Below are 22659 nucleotides of genomic sequence, written 5' to 3'. Positions count from 1 at the left end.
ATTCAATCTTTTAACTACTTCTAGCAACTCAGGCACTTGTCATGGCTGCACATCTTGTGCAGGTACTTACTTTATCACTGGGAGAAGGTTCAAGGCAGTCACTGCAACCACTGTCTGAACTAAGTCTCCTTGCTCCCCAGACAAAGGTACAGTTGGCCCTTCTGGCTGCCAGGATACACTGCTGACTTAATTTCATCTTACCGTCACTGGAACGTGTAGATCCCTTTTCACATGGCTACTCTTCAGCCTCTTGTCCCCCTTGAGTTTGTACATGTAGTTAGAGCTGCCCCTGTTCTAGTTGCAGAATCTAGCGCTTGTTCTTGTTAAATTTCGTGCTGGGTCATTCCCCAGCCCTCCCGTTTGTCAAGATCTCTCTTCAAGGCCTCTCTGCCCATGAAGGAATCAACATGTCCTCATAATTTAGTATCATTGGCAAATCTACATCGTATGCCTTCAAGTCTTGTATCCAAGCAGTTGATGAAAATGTCAATTTTTAAGGCAGAGAACTGACCCTGAACTGGAGCCATACAGAAGTCCACTAAACAACAGTGTTGTGAGTATTGAAAGAAAGAAAATCAGGTTTCTTGGTTCTTCGGAAGAAAGCAGGCAGAAACATGGGAGGGTAGGGCAGAAACCAGAGGTCCTGGCCTACTGTTGTTGCATTTGGGAGATGCAACTCAAGCATCTGGGGCTAGAGGTGTAAAGTTCCTCCTGAGGTGCTAATTTAGTTGTGTTGTGGTCTATGAGACCATTTTGCAGACTCTTATTTTGTATGCCTTTATTATAATATGAATGTTTTCTGTGGATTCTAATCAGTTTTCAAATGGGTAGAGAAATCCTGTTTAGTAGTTTTATGTGTTTTGAAAAAGGGCTCAGATTGGCTTGTGGGTCTGCGTGCTGAAACTCTTGCCTTGTGGTGCTCTTGTATTTTTTTAATAATTTAATATAAAGATATTAATTTTGAGTTTTAGAGAATGGTTACTGCTTTTTAAATCATATTGTAGTAACACATGAAAGTTGTTATCCAGTGACATTGTACAGTGCTGGAAGATAGGGATTCTGAGTTGAAGTTCTGACAATCTTTTTGTGACATGACGTGTGAAAACGTGCCCAGGGAAATTATTCCTTAAAGCTTTCCTTTATTGTTTTTGGAGTGATTGTACAATTAGAGAATCAGGTACCAAGAGCTTTGTTTTTTAGTGTCCATTTATATATTAAAATCTATTAATTCTACAGATTATTTTTAAACTTTTTTTTTTTAATATAAAGGCACTCCTGTTTTATGCGTTGTAAGAAGTGTCAATGGAAACATTAATGTTGATTGGAAATAAGCACTTGATTTTGCTTCTTAATTTCTCTTTAAATAGTAGTATCTATAACTTTGCTAACTACAATTAACAGCGGCTGAAGTATTGGAAGTTGCTGAGGTTCTGGTGACAGCCAGAGGTGACATTATCCATGAGGAAACATTAACCCATAGCCATTTCTATTTGGATTGGTAGTGATAGTCATAATGTGGAGTGGTGGTGGAGGTCTAACTATCGGCTGTCACCTAAATTTGGAGGAGGATGATCTGAAACTGGACAAATCCTGTTCAAAAATTGGGTAATCAGTAGTCTTGCCACACTAAAGATTAACATTTGGAATAGCTTTTGTTACAACTGCAAACTGTCTTTACAACTTCTTTCTCACAAAAAGTGTGCAATTGAAAGCTGTTTTGTTATTTGAAATGCTTCTTGGAATCTACTTCAAAAAGAGTAAGGTGTTTTTTTTTTATCGGAATGAATAAGTTTTTGTTTAGTGGCAGTGTGTTAAAATCGGTTTTGTCCCTTGCATAGCTCCACCTTGTCTGAGGATTGAAAAGGTAGAAGGGCCTCATCCCATTTTATTTCTTGCTATATGGTGCAGCAAAATCAAACCTGACACACGATCTTCACATAGATCTTACAATAAATATTGATCAGTTTATGAATATTTCATGATATGTCAGTAATCTTGTCATTCTTTTTTTCTTAATCTTTCAACTGACTTATGCTGGGATCCTTTTTGCATTCCCTGGGCTCAGTTTCAAGCAGTATTTGTTGTCTTGTGGACTGAGTGACCTCTGTAATTCAAGAACCACTGGCTTATCTTCATCAGTGAAGTATATGGCCAAAACTTTGAAGATCTTTAGATGCTTGCACATGATCTCACCCTAATAGCGTGGATTTTTTGTTCTGTTTCAGTTTTCTCTGCTAGGTTCTGATTTAGGGGCAATACTGAAGTGTAGTGGTGGGTACTTGGTTCTGGGTTTTTATAGAAGATGTGGAAACATGGAATGCAAGTCTCTTTCCAATAGGTGCTGCTGGTTTAGAGGCTTCTGATCTAGCAGCAGTGAGGATAGGAGGATCGCAGGTGGAATGGTGGGAGGAGGGAGGGAGGAGGATGAACAAGAAATGTTACTGGAGGTAAGTAGCTAGTCTTCAGAAATAATCAAAAGCTTGACAGCTATTTTTCAAGCAACTGAGAGGATCAAAACAGTTTAAGGATGTTGGGAGCACCTCACTCTGTTACTTTTTAATTGCAAAGTTCAACAGACTTTGCATTTCATTCCATTATTTATTGTTAATAGTTTTTTTTTAGTTGGAAGATTTTCTTTTTTTGTTGTCTAACAAGCTTACGTTTCTGCTTGTTTTATTTCTAGCATATAATCAAGTTTCACCGTGCCTCAAAAGCAAATAAAAAGCCCATGCAATTGCCAAGATCTATGGTTAAATCACTACTCTACCAGATCCTTGATGGAATCCATTACCTCCATGCGAACTGGGTGCTTCATAGAGATCTGGTAAGTGCAGCACGCTTTACCTGGTTAAGAAAGTTTTACGTGTGTCTTGTTGGGTAGGAGGAGAAAAGTCCCTGTTAGTAATCTTGCATATCGATCCGTACAGTTCTTCCTGTTATTGTTGTGGGAGACCAGTGGTGATTTTAAACGTGAAAATAGCGTTGTTTGTGCCTGAGTCATCTGAGCTCAAACAATGACAACAGATCCGGTGAAAGGATTGCAAATGTCAATATCCGCAAACAGTACATGAGCCAGCTGATAATACATCGGTTGAACATTCTTAGAGGTTTGTGCACTACTTTGAAAAGGCACTTAACTAGAAAGGTGATTGCTACCTTTGTACATTGTTCGGCTTACGTACAAGTTACTATAAAAGATAGTGAAAGAGTAGTTTTTTCATGGAGTGTTTCTTTTCCATGTGGTATTTTTTTCTGACCGTGGGAAAAGAACTTTGAAAGGATTGTCGTCTTAGAAATTTCCCATGACCTGGTGTGGCTCTTCAAGTTGATTGCAGATTACAAGGGCAGCCAGTTGCCTTGTCTTAGTTACCCTTTTTCCCTTAAAATTTCCCATCGCTCCTAATGCTTAAGTGATCTCTTGCAGCGGTTATAAAAAAGAAGAATGTCAATATGGGCATAGTGTCTGCTGATATTGCATTATAACTGAATTTTTGAGCATGAAGCATACCAATTACGTGGTGCTTAATATTCCAGATCCTTTTTTGTAGTTACGCTGCACTGATAGAGTAAGATCAGTAGGAATTATGATGGGAAGTGTAGTGTGATCTGTGTATGAAGTGACTGTTGTTGTTTCGGTATTTCTCATAGTTGCCCTAGTCAGTCAAAATGGGTTTGCATGTCCAGAAGCTTCTAATCATTTATTTAGTTTTGTAAGCAAGACATAGATTATTCTCAAGTACTTAATAGTAGTTATGCGCTCAGATTAATCTTTGGATGTGGACTGAATGTTTTCTTAAAAGCTATGAGCAAATTGAGACAGCTCTGGAATGGAAATCACGGATATTTTCTGAAATAAAGTTTATTTAATTTTGATAAGTGGCTGGAATTAGGGTTCAAGTTTTGGTATGGATCACTTTTTTTTTTTTTTTTTAACCTCATTCTTGGGTATTTATTGTTGACCTTTCTGATAAATTCCAGATGTTAGCATACTTGTGGGCTTTTATTGTTGTTTTCGGATTGGTAGCCATGAGCAAAAGCAGGAAGCAAGTGCAAATACATCTTTGACTTCTGTGCTACAATTACTCCTTTCCTAAGGAGACAGCTGTTGTTTTGCCAGAAAGCTGAGATGTAATCAGGCACAGTTTAAAAAGGAACACCTGAAAAGTCTATATTCAGCTATGTTTAATGGAAGAATATGTATTCATAAAACTATTTCTATCCTGTAGCACCAGGTGTTTTGCATGACCTGTGCTGCTCCTTTGCAAGTTTTATCAATTGTTGATGTGTTGCAACCGATCTGGTGCCTGATGTTATTAATTTCTCTTGGAGCTTTGAGAAGTAAGGGTTGCTTTTCATGAAAGACTATTTTTCGTATCACTGGTGTGATAATGCTTGCGTGATGTAGTAATAATTGGGAAGGGAGAATGGAAATTGGTTGAATCTAATGTGTTCCCATGTAAATAAGTTTAATTCTTCAGTACCTCTGTGAGAGAAAGGAAAAGGTTAAAAATTGCCTTGGTACAGTAGTGATGTGGAAGTATATTCATAATTGTTAGCTTTTTAAAAAATCATTGTCCATCTCTGAAGAATTCAGGTATTTCAAATTGTTGGCTTGTATCTTAACCACTGATAAGAAGCGATGGTATTTTGTATGTGTCATGTCTGCTTTTGAAATTAGGAGGTGTTGTGTTTGTTTAGTAAACAACTTAAATTCTCAGTTAACCAAAATTTTTGTGCGTGATTATCTGATCTAGTGGGAGATGTTTCTGCCTATAGAAATGAGATTGGAACTACATGATCTTAAAGGTCCCTTCCAACCCAAACCATTCTATGATTTTTATTCATAAAGTCGTACTTGTGATTTTTGCTTTTTCTGCTACCTCAGGCCCAATTTCACTAGCATGAGTTTCTTGTGTAATAACAAGAAATAAACATACAACGTCTTGTTAAGATGAGGAGTAATTGGTCTGGTGTTTTTTCCCTTGGCTGTTTTAGTTTACTTCCATGGGAAAAATATTTTCTATTTTTATGTAAACCAATATTTTGCATCAAGACACCTTGTGCTTTCCTGGTTTAATATAACTCTGTTCCTACTATTTTTAGCGTGCATTTGGATATAGTCCAAGGATAACATCCATAGAAGTGATGTTATTATTATTATTTTTTTTAAAATTAGATTCTCTAAGAGTATTTATGATGATATTACTCAAATTTCCCTCGGCTATGGAAATGACCTTTAGAGTTTATTCAACAAATGTTGCAATAAAAAGTAGAAAGATTACAAGTTAGATGTTTTGTAGAGTACTTGCTTGGAACTATTTGAGGAGCATTAGTAACATCATTTAAATCTTAGCTTGGTGTTATCTTAAAAAAAAAAAATATATATATATATATATATATATATATATATATATATATATATATCCTGAGATAGAATAACAAATGTACTTCTTCTATAAATTTTTTTTTTTCCTAAATGGATTCATATTGCTAGGTAGGTAAAATTGTTACTCTGAAGCTGTTTTTAGGATTGGCAGTAGCCAGCAAAATCATTAAAGAGTAACAAAGCTGGTGAGCAAGCAGAATGAACTTACAGATTTGCAATACATATCATGTCCTTGGGCATAAGTTAAGGGATAGTTTCTGCCACAAGGAGACAGTCACAGTCTTTTCTTCAATATCACCATGGTATTATCACCTTTTTTAATTAGCTGACAGGTGACACTTATCTAACTCATGGTAAGCTCAGTCAGGGAGCTAAGTCAGCAGAAAGCATTTGCTTTTCTCTTGCAGAATGAGTTATTTGTGATCCATGAACAATCTCTGGTGATTGGGATGTGTGCAGCAGAAGGTGCAAAAGAAGCCTGAGATTGAAGATGGTGGTAGAAATCAGAGCAGGTTGTTCTGGCATCACCTTCCATTATATCAATTCAGTCTATCGCTAAAATGCTCCTTTAAACTTGCATGAAAGTGCAAAGTTTTTGAAAGATTTAGTTAAATTTCAACTCTAAATTAGTGTTTACCTTTAACCAGTTCTGGTGTAAGATTTATTTCAGATTAAACTCCCTCAACATAAGTCCAATTTTAGGAAAGTACCCAAACTAAGGCAAATTATAATACCAGATATGCTTGTACTTGTACATCTAGAAATAAGAAAATAATTTAATGTACTATGTAGTTTAATTTCTCATAATGTTCAAGTATTTTGTTTCTAGTTTTCTTATTCTGAAAATAGCTGTAAGGTGTGAGATGGCTTTAAGATGTAACTTTTTTTTTTTGCTTAGCTGTTAAATTTCATCATTTAGGAATACTTAGCAGCAACTTTCTGTAGGGTAAGATTAAAACCAGTGCAGAATATGGGACAGGAGTATTAGAATTTTATTTCTTTGAATATCATGGTGTCAGATTGTTTACCTTGGAATTGATATGACTATAAAAAGCACTTAAGATTTTTCTCCTATCAAGTCATTTGAGATGGTGTTTTGTTGTTGGATTACATGTTGTTGGGCAAAGATAATTTTGTGTTTTCAACATAGTAGCGTTCTTGAAAGCCACGTGTGAGAGGAGAGAGGAAGGGAAGGAGACTTGGCAGGCTCTGCTAGCTTCTAGACCCTTTTGTTAAGAAAAAGCATTATTAATGTAGATATTAGAAAGTCATAGAATGGCTTGGTTTGGCAGGGACCCCAAGGATCATCACGTTCCAAGCCCCCAGCCACAGGTAGCGCTGCCAACCTCCACATCTGGTACTATTCCAGGTTGCCCAGGGCCCCATCCTTTCAAAGTATCCTTTTGATACTCATCTCTGGATTTTAGGAAGTTCTGTAGAAATCACAGGCTATCTACTTGAAGGAAATCCCTAAGTTGTGCTCAGTAGCTTGAGTCAGCATCAAGCTAGAAGATGCAAGGTGTACAGTGCAATGATTCAGAGTATTGTGATTTGCTCGTCCACTTCTCCCCTGCATGTGAATTACTGAGATCCTAGAGGATTGTTCAGCAAGGGCTTTACTTTGTGAGGCATCTGAAAATGGAGATCTTCCATTTACTGTTCACAGTGTGTTTGTATTACCAAAAGAGTATTCTAGCAGTTTTTCTTGTGCTATTAAGCCTTTGGTAGTTAATGTTAGTTGCTTGTGCATTTCCTTTATAACCTGAGAAATGTAATTTCTATTTGTAAATTGGGCGTGTTCTCCTGGAGCTGGGGGTATTATCTCCAAGAGACGTTTGAAGTGCACAGAAACCTCACTGAGTAGATGTGTAAGATTCTACTTGTTCTGGGTCTTTCTCTAGATTTCTACCTAATGTTATTAGAACTACTGATTGAAAACAAATGTTGGAAATTAAATTCACAGAGAAGCATGGTTGTCTCACTCCCTTCCCCTCCTCCCCCAGTAAATTCACTTGTCAAAATGAGCCAACCTCCTGAAGTGCTTTTACTATTAAAAACTCGTTGATCAATAACTTCCTGTTTTTTTTCTTGCTTGCATCTCTGTAGCTTTAGAATGTTTTATTTGATGCATGTCCTTTTTCAAGTAAGGAGATAAGCTTATAGTAAAAATCTGTGTTCTGCAAAAAGGCATCTGTGAGTTGTAACATTGCAGAAATTTAGAACATTTTATTTCAATCTAATTAATCATTATGTACCATTCTTGAAATGTAGGTACAAGCAAGAGTGGATTGTAGACATGGTTGTTCCCTGAACTATGTTCAAAATGCAAGTTCCTAGTGATGCAGCAGGAGGCCATGCTGCTTCTAGTCTTTTCTGTTCGTCTCTACTTATCTTCCTCCAACCTGGGGTGTATAGCACTAATGCAAGTTAAAAAGTTCAGTTGACAGTTGCAAAAATGGTGGTGTAGGGTGGGTATGTGGGCAAGATGGTTTTGTGTGTGGAAGCCAAGTGGATGAGGGTAAGACATAAGAGAGAGTGGAGACTTTCATCTTCAGTGATGTTGTCATAGTCTGCTGGCAGTGTTACACATGTGATCAGTAATTTTCCTCTCCCACAATCATTTGGATAGCTGGAAATTTGTTGGTGCCTGAGGAAAAATAATATAAGTGCCAGAAATTTATTATTGTTTTGTTGAATGTATGAGAAGTGTGAAATTTTGGAGGTTTGAATTGCATTTTGTGAGGAATCTAGTTATAGTTCTTTGAAATAATATTTTTGCCAATGTGACAAAAAGTTGAGGGAGCTTGTCTTTCAAGTCCTCCAGATTATTCTGCCAGTATAAGTATACTTTCTTTGGCATTTAAAGCAAATATCCTGACCAGGAACTGTAGTTGCAAGGAAGGGGGACTTTTCCTACTTCAGTTGTGGAAGCAGATGGGTGGTGGTGACATGTCAGACTTCTGTAACCAAGTGACTTAATCATGAAGAAAATTCTGGATGTAGGGTCCTTGTGTACTGCAGAACAGCTCTTATCATGGTATTGTTCAGTGAAGCAAGGCAGTTGTAGTGAAAGCTATAGGATTGTTTTTGTCACTCAGAGAGCAAATATTTTAGATATGAAACTGTTAAGCACACAGCAGAGTAGAGGTAGTAACTGTGTGCGTGTGTTTGGATTCTGACTGAAATATACCGTGTTGAAGTAGAAAGTAGGAAAGAAAAACAGGTAAAAGCAATCTCACTAAACCAAACTAATCCAAAGAAGGATATTTTCAGAAGCTAGAAGGGAGAGGGCAAGGAGAAAAGCCAACAGACGTCTTCCTGTTTCTGCAGTTCTCTTACAGTACTCTCTGTACCTACCTTGTAAGCTGCTCCACTGTGCATCACTTTTCTCGCTGGTAGCAAAGACTTGCTTTCATGATTTTTGTGATGTTCCATCTCTTCAGTCCAGTCACATCTAAATCTCTCATTGCTACTTCAGCTGCAGAGTGGGGCTCAGCTGATGAAATTTCCATGTTCTCCTGTGGTTTTGTCAGCATAACCCTCTTTTTCCAAAGCAACCTCCTCCCCCTTTATTTCAGTACATTCGCTTTCAAAGATTTTTTTTTTCCAGTGTGCAGCTCTCTGTTTGTTGTTTTCCCTTACTTTTTTTTTTTTTTTTTTTTTTTTTTCAAATTCTACACTTCTCTGCAACTCTCTGGAAAGTACAAAGCTTCAGATTTTGAAGAACAGTTGCTGGGAAGATTGCTCCCCTTTCCTAGTGAGCACAGCATCCCGGGGAGGGGGCTGAGACCAGAGTGACCTCTTAGCTGCACGTCCTTACTTTGATCACTTCATTCTGAAGTTCCCTGGGGCTCGTCTCCCACCCTGCAGCTAACAATCAGAGAGAAGGGTTTTAATTTGAGACAGCAGGCAATCGCTTTTCTCTTTTTTTTTTTTTTTTTTTGGATGAATCCAATGATGGTGATTTGAAAACTTGCCACTGGGTTCCATCTCCAGCTTTTTTATTACCATCTTCTTGCCCGTTAAAATCAGGGGAGGATTGCATATATGTTCTGTACTTTGCTGCACTGTGTCATCAGTATTAAGCTATTTTCATTAAGTGCTTAAGCTAATCAGTCTGTGTTTCTTCCTGGAGCAGATTACAAAGTGCTCATGTGCTTCTGTCACCTGCAGAATTTATAGAGTGCTAATCTGGTAATTTTGGTGGAAGGACATAGCAGGCTGCTGAGGTTTGATATAATTTTGAGCCATCATGTCTGTTTGTACAGACAATGACTACGCACAGCCTTTGGAATGACTGGACATGTAAACTTCCAGATTCAGCCTTCTTAGCAAATCCCCTAAGTAGACAACCACTGCAGAAACAAACGTGGTGCCTTTCCAATGGTACGTTTTGAGAAGAGCCACCAGAAGCTGGTAAAGTGGGCAGTGCTAGCAGAGACTGGCATACAGGGCAAGCTGCTTTCCCCTGTCTTGCAGCCCAGCGCCTTTTGAGAAGCTGCACATGATGGAAAATGTGGTGATTTTTCTCTCATAGGGCTGTCTGGAGATGCAGCCACCTGGAGCCTGGGCTTTTTGTTGTCTTGGAAAGGGAAAGCCTGAAGTGAAGTGGCTTGCCAGGAGGCTTTCTGTGGGAATCAGCAGCTCCTGTGGACGTCCAGCCTCTTCAGAAGTCCTTCAGCTGATTAGTGTTTTATCTTCTCACTCTGCTGATAATTTTAATTTGAAAAAATCTATTACTAAATCTTACTACTAGATTTGCAAAAATTTAGAATGACTGTTTTAAGTGATTCTTCATTTATGTGCATACTAGCACTTCAGTAAATTTCCATCATTTCAGTTTTATTAAATTCAGTAAAGCTCCAAGAGTTTTCAGTTGACCAGCTGGCTTTTCATGTGGTTGTCATTTCAGCCAAGTAATGATCCTGTAGCCATTATGTAAATCTGCAGTCTCGCATCGTGGACCCATGCATGGTCTTTGAACTTTGCTCTCACGTTACACACCTCATTTAACCTGTCTTTACCTCTGTTTCCCAATCTGGTAGCTCTTTATGGGTTTAAATTGTAGTTTACTGCTTTATATGCCATGAAACCTTTAAGTGAAAACAGCGTATCTGTGGTTTATTTGGTTAGCTATTTTTTTTTTTGTTTGATACTCTTATCCTAATGAGATGGAAGTACCAACAAAGACTGAGAATTAAAATAAATGGCATTTTGTATGAAGACATCAAAAGAGCTCACTGAGAATTTTAAATTTTACCTCTGCTTTCATGTCAAAGCCTTTGAAATGCAAAAGATCTCTCAGTGCTTATTGTTATGAGTTTATAGTATAGTAGTACATGTAGTAGTATGTATAGTGTAGTAGTTAAACTCTCTCTTCCTCCAGTTCCCTCCCACAAAATTTTTCCAGACCAGCAGGTAATCAGAAAAGTTACCTAAAATGCAGGAAAACACAAGCAGGTTTTGAACTTGCAGTTTGTATTTCATCAAGCAGGCAAACTGTGCTTTGGAAGACAAAATGCAAAATGACAAGTGCAGGGAACTCCTCTTTCACCAGCCCTTCTAAAAAAGGCCTTTAACATGCTGATATCCAAGGTAAATTTAGCTGTGGATTCCTGCACCCTCTCCTGCCAGCCAGCTGCTGTGCAGGAATGTGGAGTGGCTGGGTCCTGTCCTCTGCCAGGGATTGTGCACCAGCTTGAAAGGCTGCCCCTACATGCCCGATTGGGCACGCACTCAGCTTCTATAAATAAGTAGCCAGTCGTTCTGTCTGCTGCTGTCCTTAAACTTTTAAAACCACTAGTTGTAGCTGTAATCCTTACCATTTTGTGTTTAGGGTGTGTGTAAAGGTGTGTGAGAGAAGGACATACGGAGGTGTGTCCACGTGCACTATTGGCCAGTACTCTGCAGGAAGGGTTAGGGCCTCTTAGTCCCGCATATGTGTGATCCATTTATAGTAGAGGGGTCTGTCATCTGTCCAAAAACCTAATTAGTGGTTATACACAGCTTGCATATTTTTGAGTATGAAGAAGGCGAAAGCTATACCTACACATTTGAAAAGGTTGGTTTTATAAAACTATTTGCATTTGTTATCAGTAGGGTTAACACAATTTTCTTCTTTTAGATCTGTTAAGAGAGAGTATACCGTTTTGTTTATTGCTGAGGAACAACAGTAGTTTGTGTGTGTCAGTGTACACAGACAAACAAGCCAGAAACTTTACATGCTGAAAAGTAAATGAAGTTTTATTAGCATATACTTTTTTCCTTTTTTTCTGGGCAGCCTGGTCTAGTGGTTGGCTACCCTGGCTTTGGCAGTGGGATTGAAAATAGATGATCACTGTGGTCCTTTTCAACCCAGGCCATTCTGTGTTTCTTAAAATATTGTGGATGCCCCCTAGAGGTATTCAAGGCCAGATTGGATGGGGCCTTGGGCAGCCTGGTCTAGTATTAAAATGGGGAGGTTGGTGGCCCTGCATGTGGCAGGGGTAGGTGGAGATTCATGATCCTTGAGGTCCCTTCCAACCGTGGCCGTTCCGTGAAAATATCAGGCTGGGTTCTGCTCCTTGGTACTAATGGCAGGGTGGGAATGGCACAAATCTGTGCCAGGAGAGGATCAGACTAGGCACTGGGGATGTTTCTTGGCTGAGTTTGGTCAGAAACTAGAACATTTTGCCTAGACGGATGATTGATGCCCTGTGATTGTGCTCAAGAGGCGTTTGGACAGTGCCCTTAGTAGTATGCTGGAACTTCTGGTTGGCCCTGGAGTGGTCAGGTTGGACTGGATGGTCTTTGAAGGTACTTTCCTACTATACTGTACTGCTCTGTTCATTGAGAGACCTCTATTCAAAACGTTGCATTCTTCATAACTCAGAACTTCAATTTTTCTTCTTTGGCTGTAAAATCAACTTAAATGTTTTAAAAAGGCTTTTGATGACACACGCACAGAGTATCTAATTTATTGAGTACGTGGAAAAAAAACAATTTTTTTGAGATTGACTAATGCATACCTTTGGCTGCTGGCAAGAGTACTAAGGAAATGTTTGTAGATTAATTTTTAGTAATAAAAATAATTACAGTTAAAGAAAAATGTTTTGCCTCAGGTTCTGAAACAAGCTTATGCCCATAAAACTCTGGCTGGATATAAATTCAGATGAGTCAGAAGAAACAAAGGTACTGATTTAATGTTTTTTTGGCTGTGTCTTACTTCTAAAGTCAACAGATGACATATGGTTCCTGTGAGCTTTATATCTCTTTTCCTGAGGTGGGAAAAGGGCGAGAAGGGAACAAAAATATTGAAGTTGTTCCAGAATGTATTTATTTTGTTGATAAAGGAAAAGACGACATTTGTTCTGTTTTTTCAATAGCCTCCATTCAGATTTCATCAGCTCTGGGAAGCTTTCTAGTAAGTCCATAATGTACTTAACCTTACTGGCGCAGCTGACCCTTGGAGTGAGCAAACAGAATTTTGTGTTCTAAATGAAAAATAACAAATTCAGCAGCAGTTTTTAGAAGTTTTTATTTCTCTCTTCTTGGAGAAAGTAGCTCTTCTGGCATAGTATCAGTGGTTACAAGTGTGTATCTCATTTTTTTTTTTTCCTGACTGGATTCATTATTCTTTCTGAATAGGGCAAACATCACGTTGTTGACATGTTGTTACTTACAATCAAAGAAATCAGTGAAGCTTATAAGAAGTATGTTAAAATCATTGAATACAACTAATCCGTGTGTAACAACATACAATAGTCAAGAACATGAAATATTCAGATAAAAATGCAAGAAAAAAAAAAAGGGAAACATTGCATTTGTTCATCCCGTTACTTGCTTTTGTGTGTAATCTTCATTTGCCAGCACAGTGGAGTCATTACTGCTTTACTGAGATGTTGTAATAATGTTGCAAATGATCTTGCATTTAAATTAAATATCTCTGATCAGTGATCCAGTAAGCTGCTGTGACTAACAAAGGATGGTAGTTTCTTCCTCAGTTTCATTCCATGTGAACGATGCCATCTGCGCACTGGATGACTGATCAGCTGCTATTTCAATGTATCTCAAGGCCTCTTTGTCTCTTCCGACATCCATCCTTTTTCAGAAACCACTGACCTTACTGTAGCTGCAGTAGCAAGCAACACAGCCATGTCAGCTGGAGGGAACCTTTTGTACAAGTAGTGAAGTGGAGCGGTCTTTGCAGAAACAAGGCATCTTTCTTCACAGAGAACAGGTTATCAAATTCTTTAGGGAGGGTGATGGCATTCTTTCATATACATAAAAATAAATTTCATGTTCAAACAGATGAAAATTAGGTTTTGAAGTAATTTTAATAAATACAGAAACAAAACTGCAGAAAATCTGGACCACTGGTACAAGTATTTGTGAAATTCTCTCACTTGTCAGTGGTGAAGTAGCAATGGTCCAACCAATGAAGGCATGTCATGGAGCAAGAAACCAGTCTTGAGCACATGCAACTCTCAGTGTATGAAGCCTGTGTAATATTAGGAGACTTTAACCATTCTTTTCTCTTCTGTTGTTTTGCTCTCTGGAAATTAAAGCCCATCTGGCCTTGGGACAGGAGTTTAGACAGACAGACCCAACTCTCTCCTCCCCGTGCCCCTTTGCTCCTCACTTCAGTGATAGCAGATCACAAGTCATTGCCTTTTAGTGTTGTAGAAAAAACACTTATCTGGCAATTCTGTAGCCTTCATTTGCTACTTTGTTGCACGAAAACAAACATGCGTGCACGCAAAAAAGCAGTATAGCAATTGTTATTCTTTTTAATTAAGCTAATAGCATTTTTTTTAAGTCGCAGAATCACCAAGGTTAGAAAAGACCTCCAAGATCATCCAGTCTAACCATCCACCTATCACCAATAGTACTCACTAAACCACGTCCCTCAACACAAAATCCAAAATGTTTTCTATTATTGGATTATGATTTGGAGTCTCAAATCTCACTCCTCCCCCGACCCCTCTAGGCTAATCTCCCACTGTGATGGTTTGATTCCTATTGGTATAATAAGTTTTGAATGCAAATTTTGGTTGTTTTCATTAGTTTATTTCTATTTAACTACTTCTATTTGGTTATTTAAGAATTTTACTAAAAAACAAAACAAAACAAAAAAACAAAAACAAAAACCAAAGCAACCTCCAAAGTGTAATAACGGTGGTATTAAGAGTTTATGCTTGCTTAAATATTGAGCCAAAATATTAATAAAAAGGCAGTGTGGTAACACTGTATATCACTAGTGTTCTCAAATATAACTCATGTCTATGGAAATAATTCTGTAGACAATATCTTGCATTCCTAAATTCCCCTTGGTGTTCAGATGCCCAAAAACACATTGTCTTTAATTATTACTGAGTGGGTTTTTCTTAAATGTCTTCTTTTTTTAAGTATTTCTTTATGAAGCATGTTTGTACGTTTTTACTTTGCATTTACAATTTTCCTCTACTTAATTACCTTTGATGTAGCAGTTGTGGATGATGATTCTTAAAATGTGTGCAAAGTCCAGTAGGCTGTGTTTTACTGAGCTGATACCAAGTTCTGTTGCTCTGAAAATGATTTTTATGGCCATTGACCTGTGGGTATCATTAGCTGTTTGCCAGCTGTAAATGAGCTAAGTTGTTTTTTGCTTGTCTAAGTTCAAGGTGCGACTTAGTCTCAGCCTTAGAACTGGTTGCCTACCAAGTGAATATAAGTTTGGATTCTTGATAGTGAAAACTGAGAGAGCTTCGGAGTCATTTAAAATGCTAGAATCATGAAATGGCTTCAATTGGAAGGGACATAAAGCTCAGTTCTAATACTCAGCTGTGGACACGGCTGCCTCCCCCCAGATAAGGCTCCTCAGGGCTGCGTTCAGTCTGGCCTTGACAATGTAGTGTTTAGATTGTGTGGGCTCCAAATTCTGGTTATCTGAGTAGTATAATTTTGTTGCAGCTTCTTACTGATTTTACTGTGATCAGATGTATTGGTGTGGCTGGCAGTGTCTGGGATGTGGGATGTCCTTGGAAGCCGTGTTTGTCCCTGTGTCTCCTGGGAACTTGAGGCACAGCCATTCTTCCTGGGCACGGACAGCTACAACTGGATGCAGGAGATTCATGGTAGCAGTGAATCAGTTGTCTTTATTCTGCAGTGTAGAGATAAGTGCAAAAATAAGTGTTGCATGATCCTCATATCGCTCATCTCTAGATTGTGTACATGAGACCACTCTTGAAAAGTCTTTATCAGTGTTTGAAATGGATTGCCTAAATCACATTCCTGCTTTTTGGAGGTAATCTGAGCAACCTGAGGACCAAGAGCTCTGTTGGTGGCATCCCCAATACACAGTAAAGGCCACAGCCCTCACTGTGGGTGAAGGTGGGGCTCAGGTGAAGGAGTGTCTCCACATTCATCATGTGCTGTCTGTGATTATCTCCAGCAATGAGATGGTGCAGTCTGCTGGAGGCAGTATCATTTTCAGCTGCTGCAGCTGTTTTTCTTGGTGCATGCAATTTGGAACCCTACTGCAGTATTTGAGTAATTTGAATTTAGTTTTTCTATTGAAATAAAGCTGAGGGTATGGCTGTGTAGACAAGTTATAGCAAGGCAGCCTAGGGTGTATTAGTTACTGAATAGCATGCTTACCTGCATGTTTTTATCTGGAAAAAAAATGCTCAGTCATTTGATATCTTGCTGCTCCATAGAAGTAAGATAAAATTGCCCAGTGTTTGTCATTGTAACAACTGGACAGATACTGTGTTAATTTCTAAGTGTCTGTTTTTATACTGGTTTTGAGGATTGTTTCATTAAAATAGCATTTGGTAACTAAAATGTCATTCAGTGACTTCGTGTTTGTTTGTCTGGTTTGTTTTTTTAAACTGGTTCCAGTATATTGAGATAGCAAAATAATTCAACCTTCTGGGTTCAGTATTCCTATAGTTCATGTCTACTTTGATGTTTAGTATGTGAGAAACACTTCAGTGTTAGGAAAAAATGGTGCTCAGGAATAGGGGTCAAGTATCCTTTTCCATTTTAATAGTAAGAGATTTCAAGTCGTCAAATCACTGGATAGCTTTTGGATTTTTAATTGTATGACCAGTCATTAAATTGATATTAAGTCTATTATTGACTCTAGTAAGGTACCCTAGACTTGCTCTAAGTTTGTAACTTCACTATTTTCAAAATGGTTGTTGCAAATACAGAGAAGCTTTTTAGATTATAGTTATAGCACATACAAAGCGTAGGACAGAGTATGTTGTTGTTTAACCTGGCAGGCAGCTCAGCATCACACAGTTGTTCCCTCACTATCGCCTCCGTAGAGTGGGAGAGAGAATTGGAAGCAAACAGAGGACTTAAGCCCGTTTGTGTAATCTGTTTGTCCTTCCCAGGTTCTTGTGTCCCTCTGAGCTCTTGTGTTGAAGGACTTTGACTTGCTGTAAGCACTGCTCTGCTCTAATGGTATTTCCTGAAAGCTAATTTTTTCAGAGATAACTAGTCACGTAGTAGGCTTTTGAGAATAGTAGTCTGGCTTTGAGGAATAGGAACTGAGTCCTAAGTTTGAAAAGCAACAACAATGATTAAAAAAAAATTCCCAAGGAAGCTTACTTATATTTTAAAACATTCAGTGTTTTGTGAAAATGACCAAAGACTGACTGGCAGCATCAACAGCAAAGTGAAACATAAACCTTGATGACTAACAACACACAATTTTTTCCTGGTAAGTTGGGGCAACTCTGCAGCAGCTAGGAGAATCATGTCTGTCTTTGGAGGTAGACTATATGTTTGGAGCTCTTCAACTAAAAATATAATAATAATTAGGACAGCTTGACCTGCCATACTTCAACGTGCTCATGCTTTTTGCATGAATCATAGAACATTTCTCAGGAATTGGCGGTATTTCATAGCCTCCGCATGCCTATGCAAGTTGTTTTTCATTTTTAAAAATGGCATAATTGTTGAATGGAAAAATATTATAATTACCTCTGAACTATGTAAGATTTTGGTTTTGGCATACACAGCCCTCTTCACAACTCTTCTTTTCTGTTTTCTTTCTTGACACAAATCTTTCATTCGCATCCAACTTCCTGCTCCTCTGCCCACATTCCTCTATCTGTTGATCTGCCTTTTGCCACCTCTTCAACATTACTCATATAATCTTGACTCTGCTTTGACTTCCCTGAAATACTCCTCTTTCTTCAACTTCGCGTCAGTAATTATTGCTTCTCCCTTTGGCCCTCACAGCTTTGAGATTACATTGGCTTTCATAGGTAGAATTCTGCATGCTTACTTTGACCAGTGTAGAGAGAAAAGCTCACTCATCCCAGATGCAGTGACCCTCCTTTATTTTAGAATCTAGTTAAGTAACCATACTTAATTAAGAACCTTATAGATTCATTAAAAATCAAGGGTCTCTAAGTCTTGTTTATCTGAAGTTGGTAGTGGATCCAACAGTGGTGATGATTCTGCCTCATAAAAGCCTTTGAGGACAGCTTTCTTATGGCTGTTGCACTTGTGCTAAGTCTTACTCTATGCTTTCCAGGTTTTAACTTCAGTTAGTGCCTTTAAGAATGACTAGTGTAATCAAGGTCACATATATAAATTACTATGTTCTGTAGCTCTGATCTGTAATAGTTTAATTATTGTAAAATATTTGGAGATTAACACAGAAATCCCTTATGAAGTGAATGTCAAACAGAAAACCTCCACAAAAGTTAACTTTCCTGAAATATTTTAGTATTATCGCAAGTGTGTGTAAAAATAGACAACAGCTTTTTTTGGAGGTATCAAGCTGATCCCAGATCACCATTAATAAATTTGCTGTCATTTTGTGCAGCGAGTTTGTAGATGTCTGAATATCTTCAGCCATGGATTTCAGTGCAGAAATGCCCTGGATTAATGATAGATTTCAAAACCTTTTATATTTCTACTGAAAACTTTCTGTAGACATTCCGAGTCAACAGTAGGTCTCCTACAAAGAATTAGATGCACTACAGTAATTTCGGTCCAAGATGTAAGAGGAGTTTTGATGTTTTCTATAGAACTACTACAAAAGTCATGCAAATAACTACAGAGACATGATCAAGTTAATAAATCTGATAACATGTTAGGTTAAAATTTTCTAAGATTACTGTTTTCTTGTTTTGTGCTCACGTGTCATTTGAAAAGAGGTTAATTTATGAAAGACTCCTGCACCTTGTCTTAATTTGGCTACCTAAAATATTTAAGCACCACTTGTTTATTTTGTGCAAAGAACTACTTCTTGGTTTGTGCTAAGGATGAGTAATATTAATAGCTAATGTATTTGTTCATGAAAACATCTATTAACTGGCTTTTGAGTTTTTATTTGATAATAAAATGAAAAATTAAATTACTAGAAATATATTGGAGAAGTATTCTTTTATCATCTGACATGCTAAATATTGTGAAATAAATATTTAATTTCTTTCTCCCTAAATCTCTTGTATGCTCCTGCAAAATGGGCATTAAGAAGTGCTTTGCTTCTTCCATGTTATTTCTGCTAATTCTAACATTTTTTTTTCTTCTTTTTCCACAAATCAAGATGCAATTTTAGGATAGGAAGATGAATGTTCTACCAGCTAATGTGTAGCTTTTAATGAAACTATTGTTGTTTCTGTAAGCATTTCAAATCACTCTATCAGGTATTTTTAGTACATTCTTCATCTTACCTGGATTATTGTAACTTTGGGGGCTGAGAGGTGCCATAATACTCTGGAATTCTTAATGGAATATTCACGAATGAGATGAAGTGTGATTGTGTCAATCTTAAGTTGACATTGTCAACATGGTAAGAAATTGGAGCAACCAGATAAACTTATTATTACTCTGCAGAAATTTTTCCACTGCTTTGCTGCAGCTAGTTCATCAGGCACGTGGTGAATCTAAGCTGGAGAGCCTCTTCATTTGAGGCTTGCAGGTCAGACACAAGCATGTCTTCTTGATGGAGACAATTTTATTGGGAGTACAAGTGTGAGAAACCTGTCAATTGCTTGCATGTGGGTGTGCTTTTACCAGTGACATCCTGTTGTAAGAGGTACCTTTATCTCTTCATGAAATGGAACAAGCTACCATATGTTAAGACTGTGCCCATGGTAATTGCCTGTATGTTAGTTGAAATGCTGACAGCTCATGCTTCAGTTAACCCAAATAATTTATTTGTCTAGCTGTATGAGTTTCTAAGGCTATTCCAAATGTGTTATTCTACACACAAAAATGCCAGTAGGAAAATCTAAGAATGTAGTTGTGACTACTTAATGGATGTATATGTAAACTATTTCTAAGGAGGCTGCATCTCATTTGTGCTATTGAAATGTACTGACACTACTGCATTTAGTTGCTTAAGCAAATGCATGAGGAAAGCTTGCATTTTCCAGTAGCAATAGCATGTCTTATGAACACTTTGTAGTCTGGATTTATAGATTCAAGTACAAGAGGACCAAACTCTTTATATTGCAGAGAAGCCAGGATGGTGTTTTTCTAACTAAAACCTAGGAACCGCAATAGAAGAAGTCATGGATGGTGAGAACTAGTTTTCATGCCCAAGTGCAGTGTATGTACTGGCGTTATGGCCTTTGCTTCCATCTTGCTGTGGAACAGCTGTGACCGTTGAAACCACAACACAAATTAGAGATGCCATTCTACAAAGAAAGAACTGTTTTACGTTTTTAAAAAAGCAATTGAAAATCAATATTTACTGGGCTGCATAAATACTGTGGTAACTGAGAAATCAAAATATTTATCCTTTCCAAGTCAAGAAAACGTAGCTCTTAGAGTGTATGTATGACTGGTAAGTAACTGTGGTAACTTGACTTTAAGGATAGTTCGTTGTCTTCATTACTTTTTTTTTAAAGGGACTTACCAGATCCTAACTTCAAATAACGTGTGCTTTCCTGAGCTAAGATTGAGTTTTCAATCTCTGTTTTCTGGGCCAATTTTTGTTTCTCCTGCATGTATCTATTTCTTAGGTTCCACCAGCTGTGCTTGTGGTTGCACTTCGTTCCTTTGTTTCTTTCCCTTGCTTCTGCTATCTCCATTGCTTCGTGTGACTAGCTAGCAAAGGGAAGGGATTGTCCCACTGTTTTCTGCTGGGACAGTGCTTTCAAACGTAGGGTTCGAATTTTGAGTGGTCCTGTCTGGATCCCTTCCAACTTGGGATATTTTGTGATTTTTATAATTATTTGCTTGGAAGGTGATGTTCCCCAAGTCTGTGCCCTGCCATTACATCAAACTCCCCAAGCCCTAGCTATACAGTCACTATTTCTTCTGCAAAGCACACTATGCTTTGTGTTCCCTCCTGTTATTGTGCTAGCTTGCTTATCTCAGATTCATGGTTTTGCAAAGCAAGAGATATCAGTTCAGTGTGCTTGGTGCCCTTTATGTGTACTGGAATGGCCATGTAAATACACAAAAAAAAATTACTTGAAATTGATTGTTGTGAAGATAGGGTACACGCAAATTAATCACCTGACTGAAGATTAGATTCTTCTACAGTTCAGACTCAGTATGAAAGAAAGGCAGAAAGATGGGTCCTCATCTTTTATTCCTTGAGATTATGAGCAAACAAGGGCAGCGTATCTGAGAAGTGGTTAAATGATCCAGATTAATGCAGCAGTATTGTAGTACATAATAAACTGGCAGAGTATGTAAAAGCTGTCAGAGTTGATTAAACAATATGAAATGCTGCTAAGATGTAAATGTAATTGTTAAAAGAAGAAAAAGCATTAATATTTTCAAAATTTCGGTGAAACTTTCTATGCTGAAATAAAATGAAGTAATTCTGTAGTTCTGTCCCTTAAGCTATATTCCTATGTCCATTTGCAGACAAAAAGGGATGCTTTTTGTGTCCCCTACTCCATCTGGGGAAAACTCTAAGTAATCACACTACTTCTTATTTTTTCCCTCCTTTGAAATTTCCATTAAAGAACTTTTAATATTTCAACCTAATTCAATCAATCTAAGCTATCCAAGAGGAATGAGGTTTGTGATGAAAATGGGTTACTTTTATATCTATTCATTTGATAGTATATTTATTGTAGTCAGAAAAGCTTTGTTAATTCTTTGACTGTACTAGGCTCCCAAGGGAATGGAGGTGTTGGAGTTTTACTGGCTAAGATACTTTGTGAAATGCAGTTAACAAAATGTTTTATCACTGTGTCAGTAGTCTCATTGCCAATTATTTGTACTTAGATTGGCCAAAAGCTCCATTTGCCTGTCTTAATAACCCTACTAAAATAAGAGAAGCAGTCAGAATGTTGTATACAAACAGAAACACAGAATTTGACAATAGAAGAATTTAGTGCTATAACTGGAGGAATTGTCAGGCATAGCAATTATGAGATCTAATTTTCAGGATATTGTAACAGAAACAAAGTAACACAAAGAGATCCAGCAGTGAGGAGGAAGGTATAAATCATCTTATTTTCTTCTCTCAAATTCTCATCCCAAGCTTATATCAGTCACAGATTTTCTTCTGTTAATATTCTGTCATGCTTATGTATCTTACGCTTTTGAAAAGGTAAAGAAAATGCTAGTATTTGCAGTGTTTCTCACATACGGGTGCTTTCTCAGCTTATTTGCCTTTGGGTAGTTATTCTTAGTAAAGATTGTGTGAAGAATATCTAATAAGGACTTCATGGTGGAGATGCACTAACTTGGCTTGATTGTAGAATTTGGGAGCATTTGGCATGTTTTCTGAAGCCACAGAAGAGCAGCTTGTGTACTTCTACAGAGTGGAATTTGTTCTATCCATTTCCTCTCTGCAGGAGAGGAAGCAGAACATTTTGCCAAACAGCTTTTGAGGCGAGTCTCCCTTCTGTTCATAAGCATGATGGGCCTGCACATCTGCAGGAATGGGATAGTAGAGATTGAGCAATCAGTCTTGTCCGGTGCTGAGCTTGCTGCTCCCGTAGAGCCCAGGTGAGATCCTAAAGGCAAGGCCCCAAGTGATTCCTGAGTATGGGGAATTTTGCTGTAGTGTCTACTGCAGTGTGTTGAAAATCCCAGGGACAATGTGAATTCAGTATATTCTTTGAACATTTGCTCTGTGACATTTTATTTTTCATTGGTCATTTATGATGGTATTTTATTTTGTTTTTGTCGGTCTTCCCTCTTTTGTCCTTCTGATGACAAGTAAGTTTTTGAGTTCAGGCATGCTATGTAGAAGAAGCAGAAGAATGCTTTGGATAATGTTGCATAGCAACATAAAGTTTAATTTCTGTCAAATGTTTTATCATTCTCTTGATTATCATTTTTGTTCATTCTTTTCTTTTTCACTCGAACAACAT

The 22659-nt window shown here is 37.8% G+C and overlaps 1 protein-coding gene across 1 annotated transcript in view; it reads left to right on the top strand.

The window, feature by feature from the left end:
* Positions 1-22659, top strand: part of CDK19 (cyclin dependent kinase 19) — a 115388-nt gene that overhangs the window by 50608 nt on the left and 42121 nt on the right. Inside the window, exon 4 of the mRNA XM_042881593.1 lies at positions 2684-2824. Within this exon, the coding sequence (XP_042737527.1) occupies positions 2684-2824 (141 nt within the window). The remainder of the gene's footprint in view (positions 1-2683; positions 2825-22659) is intronic.

The sequence above is a fragment of the Lagopus leucura genome, unplaced genomic scaffold, assembly GCF_019238085.1.
Source record: "Lagopus leucura isolate 7727_CA_CO unplaced genomic scaffold, USGS_WTPT01 Super-Scaffold_73, whole genome shotgun sequence".
Lineage (NCBI taxonomy): Eukaryota > Metazoa > Chordata > Aves > Galliformes > Phasianidae > Lagopus > Lagopus leucura.
Note: the sequence above shows the minus strand (reverse complement) of the source record. Positions and strands in the feature narration are given on the sequence as shown.